The sequence below is a fragment of the Hypanus sabinus genome, chromosome 17, assembly GCF_030144855.1.
Source record: "Hypanus sabinus isolate sHypSab1 chromosome 17, sHypSab1.hap1, whole genome shotgun sequence".
Lineage (NCBI taxonomy): Eukaryota > Metazoa > Chordata > Chondrichthyes > Myliobatiformes > Dasyatidae > Hypanus > Hypanus sabinus.
The window spans coordinates 79,469,871-79,493,590 of NC_082722.1; the positions used below are offsets into that span (position 1 = coordinate 79,469,871).

Here is a 23,720-nt window from a genome sequence, read left to right on the forward strand (position 1 = left end):
GCACTGATCCAGGGATACTCATCAGAGGGAGTTGGAGGTGGGTTCAGGAGAGAGTGATGGAAGGGATTTGGAGGAAGAAAACTACCAAGCCAGCAATGGGCAATGGGGTGGTGGAGGGGTAAGGTTCAGAAAGACAGAGAAGGAGACAGTGCATGTACCTTGTGTAGGATGATCTTCCCAACATTGCTCTTCCCATCCTGGACAATTCCAAACATCTGGTCTTCATTCCCAGATTCAAACACGAATGTAATGAACCAGCCATCAGAGAGGTAGAAATCAGCATCTGTGGCATTGATGGTGGTAACCTCATAGCCAATGTCAGCATCTTCAGGTATGCTGATTGGTCCGTACTGCAGCTCAGCAAGGGAGGAAAAGCCAATGAGAAGCAGTTAAGTTTAAACTGTCATGCTTGCGCATGTAGACCCAGGCAATAGCAGTCACCTGCAGCCTATTTAAACACAGCTCCCATCCACAGCCCTTGTTCTCTCATCAAATCAGCCACCCTCAACCGTTTGCTCCTAGCTGTCAGTTACCTTGTTGCCTTTTGTGTTTGGCATCATTCTCTCTTATTTTGCGGCCACTCGTATTTTTTATTTTGCACTCTATTATTAAAGTTATTGCCCACCATTAAATTGTCTTTGCTGCTCTGCTTTACGGTCCAGCCTCCTCTACATTTCCTGACATTAAACAACCATGGGTCTGAACTTCAGCCAATCAAATTACAACAGAGTCCATAGCCAGTTTTAATTGGCTATTATTTGTGGTCACATAAGGTAGGAGGAAGTTTTGAGGAATGACTGTATAAGAAACATTTACCTCTCCGGATTCAGTCAACTCTGGGCAAAGACTTCTTACTTTCATTTTAGGATCCGACCTCCCAGCGGATCTGGCACTGGTTGCCTATTCCACATTGTCCTTGAGAACGTGGTGGTGTCCTTCCTTCTTGAACCAGTCAAAATGCTGGAGGAACTCACCAAGTCAAGAAGGGAGCTTCACTTTGTGTCTGGCACTTGAAGTGTGTGATGGGACAGTGTAGAGAGTTTCACTCTGTGTCTGACCCTGGGGATGTGTGAAGGGACAGTGTAGAGAGTTTCACTCTGTGTCTGACCCTGGGGATGTGTGATGGGACAGTGTAGAGAGTTTCACTCTGTGTCTGACCCTGGGGATGTGTGATGGGACAGTGTAGAGAGTTTCACTCTGTGTCTGACCCTGGGGATGTGTGATGGGACAGTGTAGAGAGTTTCACTCTGTGTCTGACCCTGGGGATGTGTGATGGGACAGTGTAGAGAGTTTCACTCTGTGTCTGACCCTGGGGATGTGTGAAGGGACAGTGTAGAGAGTTTCACTCTGTGTCTGACCCTGGGGATGTGTGAAGGGACAGTGTAGAGAGTTTCACTCTGTGTCTGACCCTGGGGATGTGTGAAGGGACAGTGTAGAGAGTTTCACTCTGTGTCTGACCCTGGGGATGTGTGAAGGGACAGTGTAGAGAGTTTCACTCTGTGTCTGACCCTGGGGATGTGTGAAGGGACAGTGTAGAGAGTTTCACTCTGTGTCTGACCCTGGGGATGTGTGATGGGACAGTGTAGAGAGTTTCACTCTGTGTCTGACCCTGGGGATGTGTGATGGGACAGTGTAGAGAGTTTCACTCTGTGTCTGACCCTGGGGATGTGTGATGGGACAGTGTAGAGAGTTTCACTCTGTGTCTGACCCTGGGGATGCGTGAAGGGACAGTGTAGAGAGTTTCACTCTGTGTCTGACCCTGGGGATGCGTGATGGGACAGTGTAGAGAGTTTCACTCTGTGTCTGACCCTGGGGATGCGTGATGGGACAGTGTAGAGAGTTTCACTCTGTGTCTGACCCTGGGGATGTGTGATGGGACAGTGTAGAGAGTTTCACTCTGTGTCTGACCCTGGGGATGTGTGATGGGACAGTGTAGAGAGTTTCACTCTGTGTCTGACCCTGGGGATGTGTGATGGGACAGTGTAGAGAGTTTCACTCTGTGTCTGACCCTGGGGATGTGTGAAGGGACAGTGTAGAGAGTTTCACTCTGTGTCTGACCCTGGGGATGTGTGAAGGGACAGTGTAGAGAGTTTCACTCTGTGTCTGACCCTGGGGATGTGTGAAGGGACAGTGTAGAGAGTTTCACTCTGTGTCTGACCCTGGGGATGTGTGAAGGGACAGTGTAGAGAGTTTCACTCTGTGTCTGACCCTGGGGATGTGTGAAGGGACAGTGTAGAGAGTTTCACTCTGTGTTTGACCCTGGGGATGCGTGATGAGACAGTGTAGAGAGTTTCACTCTGTGTCTGACCCTGGGGATGTGTGAAGGGACAGTGTAGAGAGTTTCACTCTGTGTCTGACCCTGGGGATGTGTGATGGGACAGTGTAGAGATATTTTCACTCTATATCTGACCTGGGAGTGTGTGATGGGACATTGTAGAGGGAGCTTCACTCTGTGTCTGACCTCTGGAGTATGTGGTGGGACAGTGTAAAGATATTTTCACTCTGTGCCTGACCCTGAGAGTGTGTGATGGGACAGGGAGGAGAGAACTAGAGTCTGGGGTTCAGAAGGCAAACACGAGGAAATCTGCAGATGCTGGAAATTCAAGCAACACACACAAAATGCTGGTGGAACGCAGCAGGTCAGGCAGCATCTATAGGGAGAAGTGCTGTCGACATTTCGGGCCTGACAAAGGGTCTCGGCCCGAAACATCGACAGCGCTTCTCCCTATAGATGCTGCCTGACCTGCTGCGTTCCACCAGCATTTTGTGTGTGTCTGGGATTCAGAGATTAATTCCTGAATAATCAGACATCGCAGCGGTTTCTAAATGCTTCAGTGAAATCTATACCTGATCCTGGGGGATCTCAGGAGGGTTGTCATTCAACTCAATCACATGAACCATGACTGTGCACGTACTCGACAAGCCTATGAAATAAAACAGTGGGGTCATATTTCAGTGTAGACCACCTCAATGTGGAATTACACGGAACATTTTCAATACACCTACTTCCTTCCGCTCCCGCCAGGTCAGCCAGACGGATCTGGAGATGATAAGTCAGTGAGTCATAGTCTACCATGTCCCTGGCTAGGGTGATGACCCCCTCACTGTCTATTGTGAACAGAGGCTCCTTTGGTCCCTGAGGATCCCAGCTGTGGAGTTGGAAGGAGAGGTGTGTGTTCTCAGTCAAAGGGTCATCTGCATCTTCAGCCCTCAGCTTGGCCACACAGGTACCTATAAACCAATGGTCACACAAGACACTTGATGCATGCATATAAAACAATGGTTCAGTTATGTAAGAATATTCTGTACAATTTTGGTCACCCTGTCATAGGAAAGACATTATTAAACTGGAAAGAGTGCTGAAAAGAGATGCATAAGAGGCATAGATCGAGTGGACAACCCTGAGACTTTTTCCCAGGGTGGAAATTGGAGGGGGCATAATTCTAAGGTGATTGGAGGAAAGTTCAGGGGGTGTCAGAATAAGTTTTCTTTCATACAAGAGTGGGGGTATATAGAATGCACTCTCATGGTGGTGGCAAAGGCAAATCCATTAGGGGCATTTAAGAGTCTCTTGGAATTTGGATCAGAAGGTACAGAATCTTTATGGGTTGAGCTAAGAAATCACAGGGGTAAAAGGACCCTGATGGCAGTTATCTACAGGCCTCCAAACAGCTGCAGTGATGTGGACTACAAATTACAACAGGAAATAGAAAAGGCTTGCCAGAAGGGCAGTGTTATGATCATTGTAGGGGATTTTAACATTTGAATGTATTGGGAAAATCAGGTCTGCACTGGTTCTCAAGAGAGAGAATTTGTAGAATGCCTACGAGATGGCTTTTTAGAACAGCTTGTCGTTGAGCCCACTAGGGGATCGTTTGTACTGGATTGGGTATTGTGTAATGAACCAGTGATTAGAGAGATGGAAGTGAAGCAACCCTTAGGAGGCAGTGATCACAACATGATTGAGATCACTGTGAAATTTGAGAAAGAGAAGCCAAAATCCGATGTGTTGGTATTTCGGTGGAGTAAAGGAAATTACAGTGGCATGAGAGAGGAACTGACCAAGGTTGACTGGAAAGGGTCACTAGCGGGAAGGATGGCAGAGCAGCAGTGGCTGGAGTTTATGTGAGAAGTGAGGAAGCTGCAAGACAGATATATTCCGAAGAAGAAGAAATTTTCGAATGGAAAAAGGATGCAACCGGGGCTGACAAGAGAAGTCAAAGCCAAAAGTTTTTAAAAGCTTACAAAAGGAAACTAAGAAGGTCATTAAGAAGGAAAGATGAACTATGAAAGGAAGCTAGCAAATAATACCAAAGAGGATACTAAAAGCTTTTTCAAGTATATAAAGAGTAAAAGACAGGTGAGAGTAGATATAGGACCGATAGAAAATGATGCTGGAGAAATTGTAATGGGAGATAAGGAGATGGCGGAGGAATTGAACGAGCATTTTGCATCAGTCTTCACTGAGGAAGACATCAGCAGTATAACGGACATTCAGGGGTGTCAGGGAAGAGAAATATGCAGTCACAATTATGACAGAGAAAGTACTCAGGAAGCTGAATAGTCTAAGGGTAGATAAATCTCCCGGACCAGATGGAATGCACCCTCATGTTCCGAAGGAAGTAGCGGTGGAGATTACGGAGGCATTAGCAATGATCTTTCAAAAGTCGATAGATTCTGGCCTGGTTCTGGAGGACTGGAAGATTGCAAATGTCACCCCGCTATTTAAGAAGGGGGCAAGGAAGCAAAAAGGAAATTATAGACCTGTTAGCTTGACATAGGTGGTTGGGAAGTTGTTGGAGTTGATTATCAAGGATGAGGTTACGGAGTACCTGGAGGCATATGACAAGATAGGCAGAACTCAGCATGGTTTCCTTAAAGGAAAATCCTGCCTGACAAACCTAGTGCAATTTTTTGAGGAAATTACAAGTAGGCTAGACAAGGGAGATGCAGTGGATGTTGTGTAATTGGATTTTCAGAAGGCCTTTGACAAGGTGCTGCACATGAGGCTGCTAAACAAGATAAGAGTCCATGGAATTACGGGAATGTTACATACGTGGATGGAGTGTTGGCTGATTGGCAGGAAACAGAGAGTGGGAATAAAGGGATCCCATTCTGGTTGGCTGCCGGTTACCAGTGGTGTTCCACTGTTGGGGTTCCACGGTCCGTGTTGGGGCCGCTTCTTTTTATGTTGTATGTCAACGATCTGGATTATGGAATAGATGACTTTGTGGCCAAGTTTGCTGATGATACAAAGATAGGTGGAGGGGCTTGTAGTGCTGAGGAAACAGAGTCTGCAGAGAGACTTGGATAAATTGGGGGAATGGGCAAAGAAGTGGCAAATGAATTACAATGTTGGAAAGTGCACGGTCATGCCCTTTGGTAGAAGAAATAAATGGGCAGACTATTATTTAAATGAGGAGAGAATTCAAAGTTCTGAGATGCAATGGGACGGGAGTCATCATGCAGGATACCCTTAAGGTTATCCTCCAGGTTGAGTCGGTGGTGAAGAAGGCGAATGCAATGTTGGCATTCATTTCTAGAGGAATAGAGTATAGACGCAGGGATGTGATGTTGAGGCTCTATAAGGCACTGTTAAGACCTCACTTGGAATACTTTATGCAGTTTTGGGCTCCTTATTTAAGAAAGGATGTGCTGACATTGGAGAGGGTTCAGAGAAGATTCACTGGAATGATTCCGGGAATGAGAGGGTTAACATATGAGGAACGTTTGACCGCTCTTGGACTGTACTCCTTGGAGTTTAGAAGATTGAGGGGGGACCTCATAGAAACATTTCGAACGTTGAAAGGCATGGACAGAGTGGATGTGGCAAAGTTGTTTCCCATGGTGGGGGAGTCTAGTACGAGAGGACATGACTTGAGGATTACAGGGCGCCCATTCAGAACAGAGATGAGAAAAATATTTTTTAGCCAAAGGGTGGTGAATCTATGGAATTTGTTGCCACAGGCGGCAGTGGAGGTCAAGTCATTGGGTGTATTTAAGGCAGAGATTGATAGGTATCTGAGTAGTCAGGGCATCAAAGGTTATGGTGAGAAGGAGGGGGAATGGGACTAAAGGGGAGATTGGATCAGCTCATGATGAAGTGGCGGAGCAGACGCGATGGGCCGAATGGCCGACTTCTGCTCCTTTGTCTTATGGAAGGCAGAAAATTGGAAGGCTATGTATGAGGGAGTGGTTAGATTGACCCTGGAGAATGTTAAAAAGTTGGCACAACATTGTGGACTGAAGGGTCTGTACTGCGCTCTGGTGTTCTATGTTTCAAAACGTTTTCCAGGATGTTTCCTAGACTTTGGGGCCTGAGTTACAAGAAGAAGTTGTGTAGACTGGGACTCAGGTATGTTAAAGATCTTATATAGGCTCCTGAATGCACAGGGCATAGAGGGATCTGGACACAGCGTTGGCAGGAGTCAGTTTAGAACGTGGAACGTGCTGCACAGGATTCTAGTCAACCCCACACACCCGCCTTCTCGCCATATCCTTTGATGTCCTGACCAGTCAGGAAATGATCAATTTCCGCCTTAATATTTCCATTGACTTGGCCTCCACCACAGTCTGTGGCAGAGCATTCCACTCTCTGGCTAAAAAAGGTGTTCCTGTGAAAAAGTTCTATTTGAAATAGGGACCTTCCTTGTCATATTTTCGGAGTCTTAAGGAATTACCTACTAGTTGAAGGCATTTGATTGTACTTGGGAAGTTGACCCCCTTTCAACACACATATGGTTTACCTCACAGGGTGGTTGATGAATTGTAATATGAGTGTATTTTGGATCACCTGACACGTTGTGGATGTGTGTGGGTCTTCGTCTTGAAGTAGTGTGGGGGTATGGCTGTGAAATGTCCGTACTTGTATTTGTGAACTGTTGTATCGTAAATACATTAGCTGCCATGGTATGTTTGGGGAGGGAGGGTCAGGGGAGGTTGGTTTAGGGGTAAGATATAAAAGCAAAATGGAGGAAAATGTAATCTATTATGTATTCTGTATTTTGCTATTCCTTCAATAAAAATATATTTTTTAAAAATTCCTCCTTATCTCTGTTCTAAAGGGTAGCCCTTCAATTTTGAGGCGGTTCCCTCTAGTTCTGGATATCCCCACCATAGGAAACATCCTTTGCACATCCACCCTATCTAGTCAATGGTTTCAATGAGACTCCTGCATTCCTCTAAGTTTCAGTGAGTACAGGCCCAAAGCTGCCAAATGCCCCTCATTTGTTAACCCCTACATTCACAGAATCATCCTTGTGAACCTCCTCTGGACTCTCTCCGATGACAACACATCCTTTCAGAGACATGGAGCTCAAAACTGTTGACAATGCATCAAGTGCAGCCTGACTAGTGTTTTATAAAGCCTCAGCATTATCTCCTTCTCTTTATATTCGAGTCCCCTTGAAATAAATGCCAACATTGCATTTGCCTTCTTTACCTCAGACTCAACCTGTAAATTAACCTTCTGGGAGTCTCTCACAAGGACTCCTAAGTCCCTCTGCACCTCTGATGATTGAAACTTCTCCCCATTTAGATAACAGTCTGCACTATTGCTCCTTTTACCAAAATACATTATCATACATTTCCCAAAACTGAATTCCATTTGCCACTTTTTTGCCCATTCGTCCAATTTGTCTAAGTCCTGCTGCAATTGTATTGTTTTCACAGCACCACCAACCCCTCCACCTAACTTCATATCATCCACAAACTTTGCCACAAAGCCATCAATTCCATTGACAAACAATGTGAGAAGTAGCACTCCCAATATTGACCCCTGAGGAACATCACCAGTCACCAGCTGCCAACCAGAAAAGGTCCCTTTTATTCTTACTCAATGCCTCCTGCCTGTCAGTCATTCCACTATCCATGCCAGGATCTTTCCTGTAACGCCATAGGATTTTATCTTATTCAGCAGCCTCATGTGTGGCACCTTATCAAATGCCTTCTGTAAATCCAAGTAAATGATATCCATTGCCTCTCTTTGTCTACCCTGCTTGTTACTTCCTCAAAGAACTATAAAAGATTTGTCAGACAAGATTTCACTTTACAAAAACCATGCTGACTTTGAGTTATTTTATCATTAGTCTCCAAGTACCTCAAAACCTCATTTTTAATAATGGACTCCAACACTTTCCCAACTACTGAGATTAGGCTAACTGGCCTATAATTTCCTTTTGTCTTCCTCTCTTCTTAAAGAGTGGAGTGACATTTGCAATCGTCCAGTCCTCCAGGACCATGCCAGAATCAAGTGATTCTTGAAAGATCATGACCACTGCATCTGTTATTTCTTCAGCAACCTCTCTCAGGACCCCAGGGTGTAGTCCGTCTGATCCAGGTGACTTATCCACCTTAATTCCTTTGAGCTTGCCTAGAATGTTTTCCTTTGTAATAACAATAGCACTCACTCCTGCTCCCTAGCACTCACGGACCTCTGGCATTCAACTAGTGTCTTCCACAGTAAAGACTGAAGCAGAGTACTTATTAAGTTCATCTGCCATTTCTTTGCCCCCATTACTACCTCACCAACGTCATTTTCCTGCGGTTCAATATAAACTCACACCTCCCTTTTTACTCTTTATATAAGTGAAATAAAACATATGGTATCCTGTTTTATATCATTGTCTAATCTGCCCTCATATTTCATATTTTCCCTTCTTATAGCTTCTCTATTTGCCTTTTGTTGGATTTTAAGAGCTTCCCAATCATCTAACTGCCCATTCACTTTTGCTACTTTATATGCCCTTTCATAGAAACATAAAAAACATAGAAAGCCTACGGCACAATACAGGCCCTTCAGCCCACAAGGTTGTGTGGATCATGTCCCTACCTTAAAATTACTAGGCTTACCCAGGGCCTTCGGTTTTTCTAAGCTCCATGTACCTATCCAAAAGTCTCTTAAAAGACCCTATCATTTTCGCCTCCACCACCGTTGCCGGCAGCCCATTCCACGCACTCACCACTCTCTGTGTAAAAAACTTACCCCTGACATCTCCTCAGTACCTACTTCCAAGCACCTTAAACCTGTGTCCTTTTGGTGCAGCCATTTCAACCCTGGGAAAAAGCCTCTGACTATCCACACGATCAATGATTCTCATCATCTTGTACACCTCTATCAGGTCATCTCTCATCCTCCATCGCTCCAAGGAGAAAAGGCCAAGTTCCACTCAACCTATCCTTATAAGGCATGCTCCTCAATCCAGGCAATATTACCACTTGGATCCTAAACTCAATCCCATGATTGATAAAGGCCAGTGCACTGTATGCCTTCTTAACCACAGAGTCAACCTGCATATCAGCTTTGGGTGTCCTATGGACGGACCCTAAGATCCCTCTGATCCTTCACGCTGCCAAGAGTCTTACCATTAATACTATATTCTGCCATCATATTTGACCTACCAAAATGAACCACCTCACACTTATCTGGGTTGAACTCCATCTGCCATTTCTCAGCCCAGTTTTGCATCCTATCAATGTCCTGTTGTAACCTCTGACAGCTCTCCACACTATCCACAACACCCCCAACCTTTGTGTCATCAGCAAACTTACTGACACATCCCTCCACTTCCTCATCCAGGTCATTTATAAAAATCACGAAGAGTAAGGGTCCCAGAACAGACCCCTGAGGCACACCAGTGGTCACCAACCTCCATACAGAATATGACTCATCTACAACAACTCTTTGCCTTCTGTGGGCAAGCCAGTTCTGGATCCACAAAGCAATGTCCCCTTGGATTCCATGCCTGCTTACTTTCTCAATAAGCCTTGCATGGGGTACCTTATCAAATGCCTTGCTAAAATCCATATAGACTACATCGAGGGCTTTACCTTCATCAATGTGTTTAGTCACATCCTCAAAAAATTCAATCAGGCTCATAAGGCACGACCTGCCTTTGACAAAGCCTTGCTGACTACTCCTAATCATATTATGCCTCTTCAGATGTTCATAAATCCTGCCTCTCATGATCTTCTCCATCAACTTACCAACCACTGAAGTACGACTCACTGGTCCGTAAATTCCTTGGCTATCTCTACTCCCTTTCTTGAATAGGTGAACAACATCTGCAACCCAACAATCCTCCGGAACTTCTCCCATCCCCATTGATGATGCAAAGATCATTGCCAGAGGCTCAGCAATCTCCTCCCTCGCTTCCCACAGTAGCCTGGGGTACGTCCGGTCCTGGTGACTAATCCAACTTGATGCTTTCCAAAAGCTCCAGCACATCCTCTTTCTTAATATTTACATTCTCAAGCTTTTCAGTCCACGGCAACTCAACCCTACAATTGTCAAGATCCTTTTCCATACTGAATACTGAAGCAAAGTATTCCTTAAGTACCTCCATTATTTCCTCCAGTTCCATACACACTTTTCCACTGTCACAGTAGTAGGTCCTATTTTCTTACGTCTTATCCTCTTGCTCTTCACATACTTGTAGAATGCCTTGGAGTTTTCCTTAATCCTGTCCGCTAAGGCTTTCTCATGGCCCCTTGTGGCTCTCCAAATTTCATTCTTAAGCTCCTTCCTGCTGGCCTTATAATCTTCTAGATTCATATCATTACCTAGTTTTTTGAATCTTTCATACGCTCTTCTTCTCTTCTTGACTAGATTTACAACAGCCTTTGTACACCATGGATCTTGTACCCTACCACCCTTTTCATGTCTCATTGGAATGTACCTACTCAGAACCCCACGCAAATATCCCCTGAATATTTGCCACATTTCTTCCGTACGTTTCCCTGAGAACATCTGTTTCCAATTTATTCTTCCAAGTTCCTGCCAGATAGCCTCATAGTTCCCCTTACTCCATTTAAACATTTCCCTAACTTGTCTGTTTCTATCCCTCTCCAATGCTATGGTAAAGGAGACAGAATTGTGATCACTATCTCCAAAATGCTCTCCCACTGAGAGATCTGACACCTGACCAGGTTCATTTCCCAATACCAGATCAAGTACAGCCTCTCCTCTTGTAGCTTATCTACATATTGTGTCAGGAAACCTTCCTGAACACACCTAACAAACTCCACCCCATCTAAACTCCTCACTCTAGGGAGATGCCAATCAATATTTGTGAAATTAAAATCTCCCACCACAACAACCCTGTTATTCCTTTCCAGAATCTGTCTCCCGAACTGCTCCTCAATGTCTCTGTTACCATTGGGTGGTCTATAAAAAACATCCAGTAGAGTTATTGACCCCGTCCTGTTTCTGACTTCCACCCACAGAGACTCCGTAGACAATCCCTCCATGACTTCCTCCTTTTCTGCAGCCGTGACACTATCTCTGATCGACAGTGCCATGCCCCCAGCTCTTTTGCCTCCCTCCCTGTCCTTTCTGAAACATCTAAAACCTGGCACTTGAAGTAACCATTCCTGTCTCAGAGCCATCCAAATCTCTGTAATGGCCACAATGTCATAGCACCAAGTGCTGATCCATGCTCTAAGCTCATCTGCTTTATTCATGATTCTCCTCGCATTAAAATAGACACATCTCAAACCATCGGTCTGAACGTGTCCCTTCTCTATCACCTGCCTATCCTTCCTTTCACGCTGTCTCCAAACTTTCTCTATTTGTGAGCCAATCTCCCTTTCCTCCATCACTTCAGTTCAGTTCCCACGCCCCAGTAATTCTAATTTAAACTCTCCCCAACAGCCTTAGCAAACCTCCCCACCAGGATATTGGTCCCCCTGGGTTTCAAGTGCAACCCGTCCATTTTGTACAGGTCACACCTGCCCCAGGAGAGGTCCCAATGATCTAGAAATCTGAATCCCTACCCCCTGCTCCAATCCCTCAGCCACGCATTTATCCTCCACCTCTCTCTATTCCTATACTCACTGTCAAGTGGCACAGGCAGTAATCCCGAGATGACTACCTTTGAGGTCCTGCATCTCAACTTCCTCCCTGACTCCCTGTAGTCTCTTTTCAGGACCTCTTCCCTTTTCCTACCTATGTCATTGGTACCTATGTCATTACTCACTGGAATTTAGAAGATTGAGGAGGGATCTTATTGAAACGTATAAAATTCTAAAGGGACTGGACAGGCTAGATGCAGGAAGATTGTTTCCGATGTTGGGGAAGTCCAGAACGAGGGGTCACAGTTTAAGGATAAAGGGGAAGCCTCTTAGGACTGAGATGAGGAAAAACTTGTCACACAGAGAGTGGTGAATCTGTGGAATTCTCTGCCACAGTAAACAGTTGAGGCTGGTTCATTGTCTATATTTAAGAGGAAGTTAGATATGGCTCTTGTGGCTAAAGGGATCGGGGGTATGAAGAGAAAGCAGGTACAGGGTTCTGAGTTGGATGATCAGCCATGATCACACTGAATGGCGGTGCAGGCTCGAAGGGCCGAAGGGCCTATTCCTGCACCTATTTTCTATGTTTCTATGTTTCTACCAATATGTACCACAACCTCTGGCTATTCTCCTTCCCACTTCAGGATATCTTGGACGCGGTCAGAAACATCCCGGACCCTGGGAGGCAAACTACCATTCGTGCTTCTTTCTGTGTCCACAGAATCACCTATCTGACCCCCTAACTATAGAGTCCCCTATCACTGCTGCCATCCTCTTCCTTTCCCTACCCTTCTGAGCCACAGGCCCAGTAGGCCATCCCCCACAACCCTATTCTCGCAGGAATACTTACTGTTAAGGAGGACAGCCACAGGGGTACTTCCTAGCACCTGCTTCTTGTCCTTCCCTCTCCTGACTGTTACCCACTTCTCTGTCTCCTGTGGTCCCAGGGTGACTACCTGCCTATAGCTCCTCTCTATCACCTCCTCACTCTCCCTAACAAGCTGAAGGTCATCGAGCTGCAGCTCCAGTTCCCTAACCCACTCTCTAAGGAGCTGCATCTCGATGCACCTGGCGCAGATGTGGCCATCGGGGAGGCTGGGAGTCTCCCTGAAATTCCACACCTGACACCCAGGATAGACCACTGGCCCTATTCCCTCTAGAGTTGAGTAAGAACCTACTAGACTCTGCCTGTCTCGCCAAAGCCTGAACAGGCTCTTTCTATGCCTCTTACAATCTTACAAACCTCTCTCAGATCTCCCCTCCGCCTCAGGCGCTTGCGAGAAAACGAGTTTATCCAGCCTTTCATTGAAGAACATCCCCTCTAATCCATGGAAAACCTATTCTGCACCCTCTCAAAATCCTGGACATCCTTCCAATAATGAGTGATCAGAACTGTACACAATACGTGGCTTAACTTAGCTAGGCATTTCACTGGTGTGGGCCATTCCATGTTTATGTAGCTCTCTCTGATGAATGGCTGTATGAACCCAGTGACCCACCAAGGTACCTTTCTTCTCGTACTCCTGCACCGTTGCCACGTAAATCTCCGGGGAACAGATGGGTGTGTTGTCATTTTCATCAGTCACTGTCACCTTCAGCTCCAGTGGTTTGGCGTAAAGATTTCCATCGTAATCCAGTGCTGAGATCTCCAGCTCATACTGAAAGGGGAGCAAACACTGGTTGAATTTTCTCACACAAGCACAGTGCAGATTACCTCAGGGTTCACAGACATCCACCCTTCGCCCAACTGGTTCCTCTAATTTGCACCCTACTCCTCCATCCAAATCACTCCCTCCCTCCCTCCACCACGATGGCTGCAATGCTCATAGAGTTCATTCTGCTTACCGTTGATGCCAGCTGCCTGTCACACACCTCTACCGCCAAGAAGGTCAAGGCAAGCAGGTGCAGAAGAAAACCACTTCCTGATGAAGGGTCTTTGACCAGAAATGCAGACCAGTTTCTCTGCACGTACCTGCTGTGTAAGTGGCAGTTGGTGTCTGGTAAATTGGTCCATTATTGTCACAAGTACAAACAGATCTTGGGATCCACATGAATTGATTCTTCAAAGTTACTACACTGGTTAAGAAGATATATGGTGTTCGGGCCTTCTTTAGTCGGGGGATTGAGTTCAAGACCCATGGGGTAATGTTGCAGCTCTGTAAAGTTCTTGTTAGACTACACTTGCAATATTGTGTTCAGTTCTGGTCACCTCATTATAGGAAGGATGCAGAAGCTCTAGAGAGGGTGCAGAGGAGATTTACCAGGATGCTGCTTAGATTAGAGAGCATGTCTTATGAAGGTAGGTTGAGCGAGCTGGGGACTTTCTCTTTGGAGTAAAAGAAGATGAGCTGTGTCTTGATAGGGGTGTACAAGACGATGAGAGGGATAGATAGAGTGGACAGCCAGAGGCTTTTCCCCAGGGCAGGAATGCCTAACAAGAGAGGGCATAATTTAAAAATGATTGAAGGAAAGTACGTATGGTTGGGGTGGTTTACACAGAGTGTGGTGGGTGTGTGGAACACCTTGCCAGGAGTGGTGGTAGACGTAGATACATTAGGGACATTTAAAAGACTCTTTGAGACTTTTGTACAAACCTATATTGAACTAATCTATGATCACTCTAACCCTTCCCTCCTACACACTCATAACTCTCCATTTTTCTTTCATCTGAACTCTCTTCCAATCACTTTAAAAGGATTTTCTCAGTATTCTTATTGTTTACCTGCACTGCACTTTTTTGAAGCTTTGTTAGTGTTTTACCTTATTCTAGTTCAATGCACTGAGCTATTTTATTGGGACTGTATGATAGATAGATGTGTAATATTTGCCTTGTGATGTGTGTGACTGTTGATAAATGAGTTTCTGTGGCTAAAGAATTTCCTCCTCAATGTGCAGTCGGATGACAATCAACTTGAACTTGAGCTGGGATTTTTTTTGTTCCCTGTAACTCAGTCCCTCAAGTTTCTAGCAACACCTACATTTCTTTTATTTTCTGAAACAGCTGTGACTGTCTCAACCCGTGAATCCCTGAGTGGTATATCACCACCATCACTGAAGGGTTTCCTTGCTCAACTTGGCCCATCGCTCTCCAGTAGCAGAAGAACCCTGTACTGTGGTCCGTCCCCAATGAGTCTGTGTGGTGTAATTGATTCATTGGATCAGTAGGGCCTGTTACCTTGCTGTATCTCTAAGATGTCACTGCTCTTCCAATGCCCCAGCACAGCCTCAACGGCCAGTGGCCTCTCCCATTTTGTAGCATACCTTAGCCTTCCACTCACGGTCCAGTGGACTTGTCAGGTAGATGGTTCCCCACTTGTCGATGATAAAGAGATTCTCAGTGATAGGAATCCGGGATTCCAGTCTGTATTGTACTCGATCATTGTTCCACTGAACCTGTGGGGCACGAATAGATGTGAGACAGTGTCAGACAGTCACTGAAGATGCTCCCTTCCATTCATTTCCCAGGATGTCATGGGGTCATACCTTAAGAATAATCTAACCCTTCCATCCCACATAACCCTCCACTTTTCTTTCATCCATGTGTCTATTAAGAGTATCTCAAATGCCCCCAATGTAGCTGCCTCTAGCACCACCCCTGGCAGGGTGTTTTACTCTTTGTGTAAAAAATCTACATCTGACATCTCCCTATACTTTCCTCCAAACTCCTTAAAATTATGCCCCCTCATATTATCCATTTCCACCCTGGGATAAAGGTGCTGACTGTCCACTCTACGTCTCTCATCATCTTTTACACCTCTATCAACTCACCTCTCATTCTTCTTCACTCTTAAGTGAAAAGCTCCAGCTTACTCAACCATTCCTCATAAGACATGCTCTCTAATCCAGGCAGCATCCTGGTGAATCTCCTCTGCACCCTCTCTAATCCAGGCAGCATCCTGGTGAATCTCCTCTGCACCCTCTCTAATCCAGGCAGCATCCTGGTAAATCTCCTCTGCACCCTCTCAAAAGCTTTCACATCTTTCCTATAATGAGGTGAACGAATGAACCTAAGACAAGATCTTCCTAAGGCCTGTCTATGTTGACCAAGATTTCTATCTAAGCTTGTCCTACCTGCCTGTGTTTGGCTCAGAATCATAATCAGAATCAGGTTTAATTATCATACAAACATGAACGAATATAGCCAAGTGAAACAGGATGACTCTGGGGCCAAGGTGCAAATCATATTACCCACAGCAGACAGCACACTGCATAAATAGCACATATGATTACAATTTCAGAAAATCATACAGTCACAAAGAACAAAAAGATAAATAGCCCAATTCCCTGAGTGGCATGACTGTAGACTTGATGGTAAGTTGTCTGGGTCTAGCTTGTTCCTCCATCGAGTGAACTCTGGGAGGCAGCATCGCAGGAGGAGCCAGACCCCAACCCAAGTAGGGATTCTAATGCGTCCCACATGGGCTGTCCCAGGAGTCTTGGTGACTCTTGCCCCAGTTAGCTGCAACTGGCGACCCCACAGCCTTGGCCTAGTCTTTGGCATAACTGGGCAACGCAGCTGCCCCATTGTCGGTCTTGCCAATGAGCCAGTGAACTGGACTGCAGTATTCCTCATTGCCACTGTCCAACAGGATCCCGTCATCACAAGAAAAACATCTAAAACAATCCTTACACTGCACTTTGTCCAACAGTAGAAGACAACACAACAATGGTACACAATAAGTCCAACAGTAGAAGACAACACAACAATGGTACACAATAAGTCCAACAATACAAGACAACACAACAATGGTACACAATAAGTCCAACAATACAAGACAACACAACAATGGTACACAATAAGTCCAACAGTAGAAGACAACACAACAATGGTACACAATAAGTCCAACAATACAAGACAACACAACAATGGTACACAATAAGTCCAACAATACAAGACAACACAACAATGGAACACAACAATGGTACACAATAAGTCCATCTCCAAGGCTATTGAGGAACTCACTGAATGAATGGTCCGACAGTTCTTGATGTTCGCAGTGTCCAACAGTGATTTGCAATCATAAAAAATGCTTACAAGATGAACAAATACACCTTTGATAGGACCCAGAATAGCTGCTGCAATTGAGCCTGTTGCCATCTTACCAGAAGTTTGTTATTTTGCAGCAGCTGTACATTGCAATACATTATACAAACTATAAATTTCAATATGGAATATATAAAAATTTAATAAGTAGTGCAAAAAGTAAGAAGGCATGGGATCCAAGGGGACATTGCTTTGTGGATTCAAAACTAGCTTGCCCACAGGAGGTAAAGAGTTGTTGTAGACGGGTCATATTCTGCATGGAGGCCGGAGACCAGTGGTGTGCCTCAGGGGTCTGTTCTGCGACCCCTTCTCTTTGTGATTTTTATAAATGACCTGGATGAGGAAGTGGATGGATGGGTTAGCAAATTTGCTGATGACACAAAGGTTGGGGGTGTTGTGGATAGTGTGGAGGGCTGTCAGAGATTACAATGGGACATTGATAGGATGCAAAACTGGGCTGAGAAGTGGCAGATGGAGTTCAACCCAGATAAGTGTGAGGTGGTTCATTTTGGTAGGTCAAATATGATGGCAGAATGACTCTTGACAGTGTGAAGGATCAGAGGTATCTTGGGGTCCGAGTCCATAAGATATCCAAGATACCCAAGGGTAGCCTCCAACCTGATGGCATGAACATTGACTTCTCTAATTTCTGTTAATGCCCCTCCTCCCCTTCTTACCCCATCCCTGACATATGTAGTTGTTTTTTATCTCTCTCTGCCCATCACTCTGCCTGTTTTCCATCTCCCTCTGGTGCTTCCCCCCACCCCTTTCTTTCTCCCAAGGCCTCCCGTCCCATGATCCTTTCCCTTCTCCAGCTCTGTATCACTTTTGCCAATCACCTTTCCAGCTCTTAGCTTCATCCCACCCTCTCTGGTCTACTCCTATCATTTCGCATTTCCCCCCTCCCCCTACTACTTTCAAATCTCTTACTATCTTTCCTTTTGGTTAGTCCTTACGAAGGGTCTCAGCCCGAAACGTTGACAGCGCTTCTCCCTATAGATGCTGCCTGGCCTGCTGTGTTCCACCAGCATTTTGTGTGTGTTGTTACAGTTTTAGGGTGTTTGGAGTTGGGTACAGAGAAGATGTCAGAGGTAAGTTTTTTATGCAGAGAGTGGTGAGTGTGTGGAATGGGCTGCTGGCGGTGGTGGTGGAGGCGGAAATGATAGGGTCTTTTAAGAGACTCCTGGATGGATACATGGAGCTTAGAAAAATAGAGGGCTATGGGTAAGCCTAGGTAGTTCTAAAGTAAGAACATATTCGGCACAGTTTTGTGGGCCGAAGGGCCAGTATTGTGCTGTAGGTTTTCTATGTTTCTATTATACATTCAGAAATTTGATGGCATTGCGGAAGAATCTGTTCCTGCATCGTTGAGTGTGTGTCTTCAGGCTCCTGTACCTCCTTGATGGGAGCAATAAGAAGAGGACCTGTCCTGGGTGATGGGGTCCTTAAGGGCAGATGCTACCTTTTCGATGCGTCGCCTTTGGAAGTCCCATCGATGCTGGGAGGCTAGTACCCATTATGGAGCTGGCTGAGTTTACAACTCTCTTCTGATCCTGTGCAGTGGCCCCTCCATACCTTTAAACCTTTCTTATCCATCTGCCTATCAAAGTTCCTCAAATATATTTCTCTATTTCTTTATTTACAGATACAGCATGGAATAGTTCCTTCTAGCCCTTTGAGCTGTGCTGTGCCACCCAGCAACCCCAATTCAACCCTAACTTATCACAGGACAATTTACAATGACCAATTCACCTCCTGACCGGTGCGTCTTTGGACTGCGGGAGGAAACCAGAGCACCCATAGAAAACCCATACATCCCACGGGGAGGACATGCAGAGACTCCTTCAGAGGATGGTGGGATTGAACTCTAAACTCTAAAATTTATGCTGCAATGGTATTGTCCTGCTATTAATGAACCTGCCTCTACCACTTCCTTTGGTAGCTCATTCCATGTACTGACCTCCTTCTGGGTGTAAATGTTACTCCTTGGGTTCCTATTAAAGCTCTTTAGTTCCTATTAAACCAAATGAGAGATAAATCAGTATATAGGAGGGAGATTGAAAATCTTGCTGAATGGTGCCACAACATCAACCTCTCGCTCAATGTCAGCAAAACAAGGGGATGAGTATTGACTTCAGGAGGAGGAAACCGGAGCCAGTCTTCAGCAAGGGATCAGAGGTGGAGAGGGTCGGCATCTTTAAATTCCTCTGTTATCATTTCAGAGGATCTGTCCTGGGTGCCATTATGAAGAAAGCATGGCCGTGCCTCTACTTCCTAAGGGATTTGTGAAGATTCGGCATGACATCTAAAACTTTCACAAGCTTCTGTAGGTACATGGTGGAGAATCTCCTGCATCACAGCCTGGTGTGGAAACACCAACACCCAGGGCCTAGAAAATCTTCAGAGAGTAGTGGATATGGCCTACTCCATCCCTCCTCTCCACGGAGAACTGTCGCAGGAAAGCAGCAGCCACCATCAACAATCCCACCACCTTCTCACTGCTGCCATCAGGAAGGAGGTACAGGAGCCTCAGGACCCACACCACCAGGTTCAGGAACAGTCATTACCCCCCAACCATCAGGCTCTTGAAACAGAGCGGATAACTTCATTCACCTCACTCTGAGCTGATTCCACAGGACTCTACAACTCTTGTTGCTTATTTATTATTATTATTTTTGCATTTGCACAGTTTGCTGTCTTTTGCACGTTGGTTGTTTGTCTGTCCTGTTGGCTGCCGTCTTTCTGGATTCTATTGTTTCTTGTATTTACTGTGGATGCCCATAAGATAAGAATCTCAGGGTAATGTATGTTGCCATATATGTACTTTGATGATAAATTTATTTTGAGCTTTTAAACTTTAAATAAAGCAAATGTAAAAGAGAGATCAGAGAGAGTGTGCTCACCAAATTGAAGAGATGAGGGATGTGGGTGGGGAGATGACAACGCCTCAAAAAGGCGGCATGTATCTCTAACGGCTCTCCATCCAGGGCATGCCCTCTTCTCGTTACTACCATTGGGGAGGAGGTACAGGAGCCTGAAGATCCACACTCAGTGATTTAGGAACAGCTTCTTCCCCTCCACCATCAGATTTCTGAACAGTCTGTGAAAACTACCTCACTATTTGTCTTGTGCATTATTTATTTATTTTGTGACTTTTAGTAATTTTATGTTTTCCACTGTGCTGCAGCTGCTAAACTGTAAATTTTGTGATATGTCAGTGATAATAAATCTGATTCTGGTTCTGGCAACAGATACGAGGAAGAACTCAAAGAGTCAGTCTGCCCCTGTGGAGGGAAGTGGACAAATGATGTTTCAGCTCCAGACTCTTCATCAGGACTGACCCGAAATGCCAGCTGTCCATTTCCCTCTACAGATGCTGCTTGGCCCTCTGAGTTCCTCCGGCAGTTCACTCCAGGTTCCAGCATCTGGCTTCGCTGGTGCCTCCAAGCAAGCGGAACACTGGGAAGATGGTTCTATGGAGGAGAGAAGCGGGGAGAGGCCTGTGGAGCAGCAGAGTGGTGAGACGACCGCTTGGCCTCAGATGGCGACTGGGACGTGTTTATAAAGCACAGAATGCCAGAGATCTGAAGTAATCCTGCAGCCTCACTGCCTCTCCCGCAGTAACAACTCGGAAAATCCCAATTCATGCCTGCCGACAAGCCTGGCAAACCACAACACCACAGTGTCCAGAAAAAGAAATCTTTATTGAATCTTCTGCCCGGAATTAGCTCAGCTCCTTGGCTCTATATTTAGATCCACGTTGATGTGCTTAGGTTTATGTTTCAGTGAATAATCCAACACCAGGGAAAACAGCAGCTGTTCTAACTCACATCAGTCTGCCTCCCCCTCCAGGCCCCAATCTCACCCCCTGCTCCATCTCCTGATTCCCCAGCTCATGAGAATTCAGTCCCCAAAAGCCTCCCACCATCTGCCTGCCTTTAGCTTAGCAAATCTCTCCACATGTTAAAGTGCAATGTTTACATTTAAGTTTATTATCAAAGTACATATATGTTACCATATACTACCTTGAGATTCATTTTCTTGCAGGCAGTTACAGGAAAATAAAGAAATGTGATGGAATTTGCAAAAACCTATACATAAACAATGACAGACGATTAACCAATGTGTAAAGAAGACAAATTGTGCAAATATGGCTCAGCACAGACTAGATGGGCCAAGTGGCCTCTTTCTGTGCCGTACTTTTCTATGATTCTAGGACTCGACAAAAATAATACTGAGAAAATGAGTTGTAAAGAGACCTTGAAAGTGAGTCTGTAGGTTGTAGAATCAGTTCAGGGTTCGGTTGAGTGAAGTTATCCATGCTGGTTCAGGAGCCTGATGGTTGAGGGGTAATAACTGTTCCTGAAGCTGGTGGTGGGACCTGAGGCTTATATGCCTCCTTTCTGATGGCAGAAACGAGAAGCGAGCATGGTCTAGATGTTGATGGTCCTTGATGATGGATGTTGCTTTCTTGTGGCAGTGCTCCTTGTGGACGTGCTCAATGGTGGGGAGCCTTTTCCTGTGATGGATTGGGCTGTATCCACTACTTTCTGTAGGTTTTCTGCTCCTGTACTTTGGTATTTTCATTCTAGGCCACTGTACATCTATAGAAGTTTCCCAACTGAAGATGGGAAGGGGGGGATCTGTGTTCCTGGGGGGACGTCAGATGCAATTTTCTGTTCTCTGGAATCATAAGGTCCCCAGTACAGATCTCTAAGTAGATCTCCTGATCTGGATCTCCCAGACTGGATCTCTCAAACAAGAAATCACAAACTAGATCTCTCAGACCAGATCTCTGTGAATCTCCTGAAATGGATCTTCCAAATTATACCTCTCAAATGAGATCTCTCAGCCCAGACACAGAGCCAGATCTCCCTCCAAAACCATATCTTGCCACCATTAATGCTTACAAGTTGGGACGTTACACAGCAGTTAGGGAAGTTGCTGGTGAGGCCACATTTGGAATATTCAGTTTTGGCTACTCTGCTACAGGAAAGGTGCCATTAAGTTGGAAAGAGTGCAGAAAAGATTTATAAAGATGTTGCCAGGACTTAGAGTAATGTGTCATGGAGAGAGGCTGAGCAGGTTGGGGCCTTTTTCACTGGCACGTAGGAGACAGAGATGATCTTTTAGAAGTGTAAAAGAGCATGAGGGATATAGATAAGGTGAATTCCCCAGGGTTGAGGAATCAAGAAGCAGAGGGAATGAACTGCCATAGGAGGTGATTAGGGCAGGTATTTCATCAACAATCAGAAGAGATTTGGACAGATACTCTGATGGGAAAGTTTTAGTGGGATATGGGAAGATGGGGCTTGCTTAGTTGTGAAGCTTGGTTGGCCTGGAGCAGTTGGACCAAAGGTCCCGTTCTGCACTGTGTGACTCTATGACTAAAGACTTCGCCGTGATTTCTACTGCAAGATGTTTGCGTGCTGGTGAGACAGAATGGACTGTGGGGCAGACTCAATAGACCAAATGACCTTCTTCTGTATTCTTCTACAGGGTATGGGTGGCAGCATTATTCAGTCACGGATTGGCTGCTGTAGGTATTGGGAACATTCAGCCCATTAAATGAATGTTGTCTCAGTATTAGAGTAGTCCCTCTAGTCCCACACTCTGCCTTCTCTCCACAGCCCGTGAACTCTTTCCGGTACCCATGCATCTCTCTTTGAATCTCTGACTGCTCCCTCCTGGCCACGCACTCCCTGTGTACCCACCGTGTCAAATCAACTTCACTCATGTCTTTTTCCCAGGGTAGAATTATCTAAGACCAGAGGGCATGCTTTTAAAGTGGGGGGGGCAGGTTTATATGGGATGAGTGGGTTAATTTTTTATACAGAGAATGTTGGGAGGCAGGGTGGTGGTGGAGCCAGGTGCTATATTGACATTTAAGAGGCTGTTAGACAGACAGATGAATGCGCTGGGAGAGAAGGGATGTGGATCATGCATGGGCAAAAGACATTTAGTTCAATTCAGCATCATGTTCGACACAAGGGCTGAAGGGCCTATTCCTGTACTGTTATACAGTCCAGAACCCCAATCACTATCTCAGTACAGCAACATGAGGATCACAACTGTGGTGAACTACATATACCTGTCTGGACTCGCCCCTCTACTGACTGCTCCTGTGGCTCCTCCCACAGACCCCTGTATAAAGGCAATTGGAGGCACTGCTCCTCCCTCAGTCTCCAGGATGTTGTGTGGTGGTCTCTTGCTACTAATCGTGGTTTCTTGCAGCTAATAAAAGCCTATCGTTCGCCTCCCGTCTCTGAGAGTTATTGATGGTGCATCAACAACAGACTTGGGTTTTATTTTGTTCTAATTGTGTTCTTTCTTGTAACAATTCAGGAACAGTTATTATCCTTCAACCATCAGTTTCCTGAACCAGCGTGGATAATTTCACTCACCTCCACATTAAACTGATCCTACAACCTATGGACTCAGCAACATCTTACTGGTAGCAAACAAATCTACTAACATCTCTATTAATCACACTTTTACTGGACAACAATCATGCCAACTTCCCTATTGGAACTGTGTTTTTAAACCTCCTGGATGACCTGCGTTTCTTGCGGTGTGTACTGAAGTCTCAAAGTTGCAGTAAGGTTGCAGAGTGGTGGGTACGGCCAAGTCGAGGTGCCGGGACCCAGGCCCGAGAATGGGGAATGAGCCAATGTTTGGTCATTGCTAGAATGGAACTGGAGCCAAATCAAAGCAGCAGGGCACAGACCCAAGAGCAAGGAACAAGCCAATGTTTGGCTGAATTAACCACCGGGCCAAATTGAAAAGGTCACGGTGTTGGGGCTGGAGGCAAGGCATGGGTCATTGTTCTGCTCTCTGCTCCACGAGGTTTACTACACTCTGTGCTGAACTGAGGCTGTGGCCTGCA

At 45.5% G+C, this 23,720-nt stretch overlaps 1 protein-coding gene across 1 annotated transcript in view; it reads right to left on the reverse strand.

Annotated features, from left to right (window-relative positions):
- The window catches only part of LOC132407061 (cadherin-16-like), an 83,740-nt gene that overhangs the window by 29,364 nt on the left and 30,656 nt on the right, over window positions 1-23,720 (reverse strand). Inside the window, exons 8-12 of the mRNA XM_059993311.1 lie at window positions 15,052-15,183; window positions 13,298-13,448; window positions 3,007-3,231; window positions 2,848-2,924; window positions 159-350 (exon numbers count right to left, since the gene is read on the reverse strand). Of these exons, the coding sequence (XP_059849294.1) occupies window positions 159-350; window positions 2,848-2,924; window positions 3,007-3,231; window positions 13,298-13,448; window positions 15,052-15,183 (777 nt within the window). The remainder of the gene's footprint in view (window positions 1-158; window positions 351-2,847; window positions 2,925-3,006; window positions 3,232-13,297; window positions 13,449-15,051; window positions 15,184-23,720) is intronic.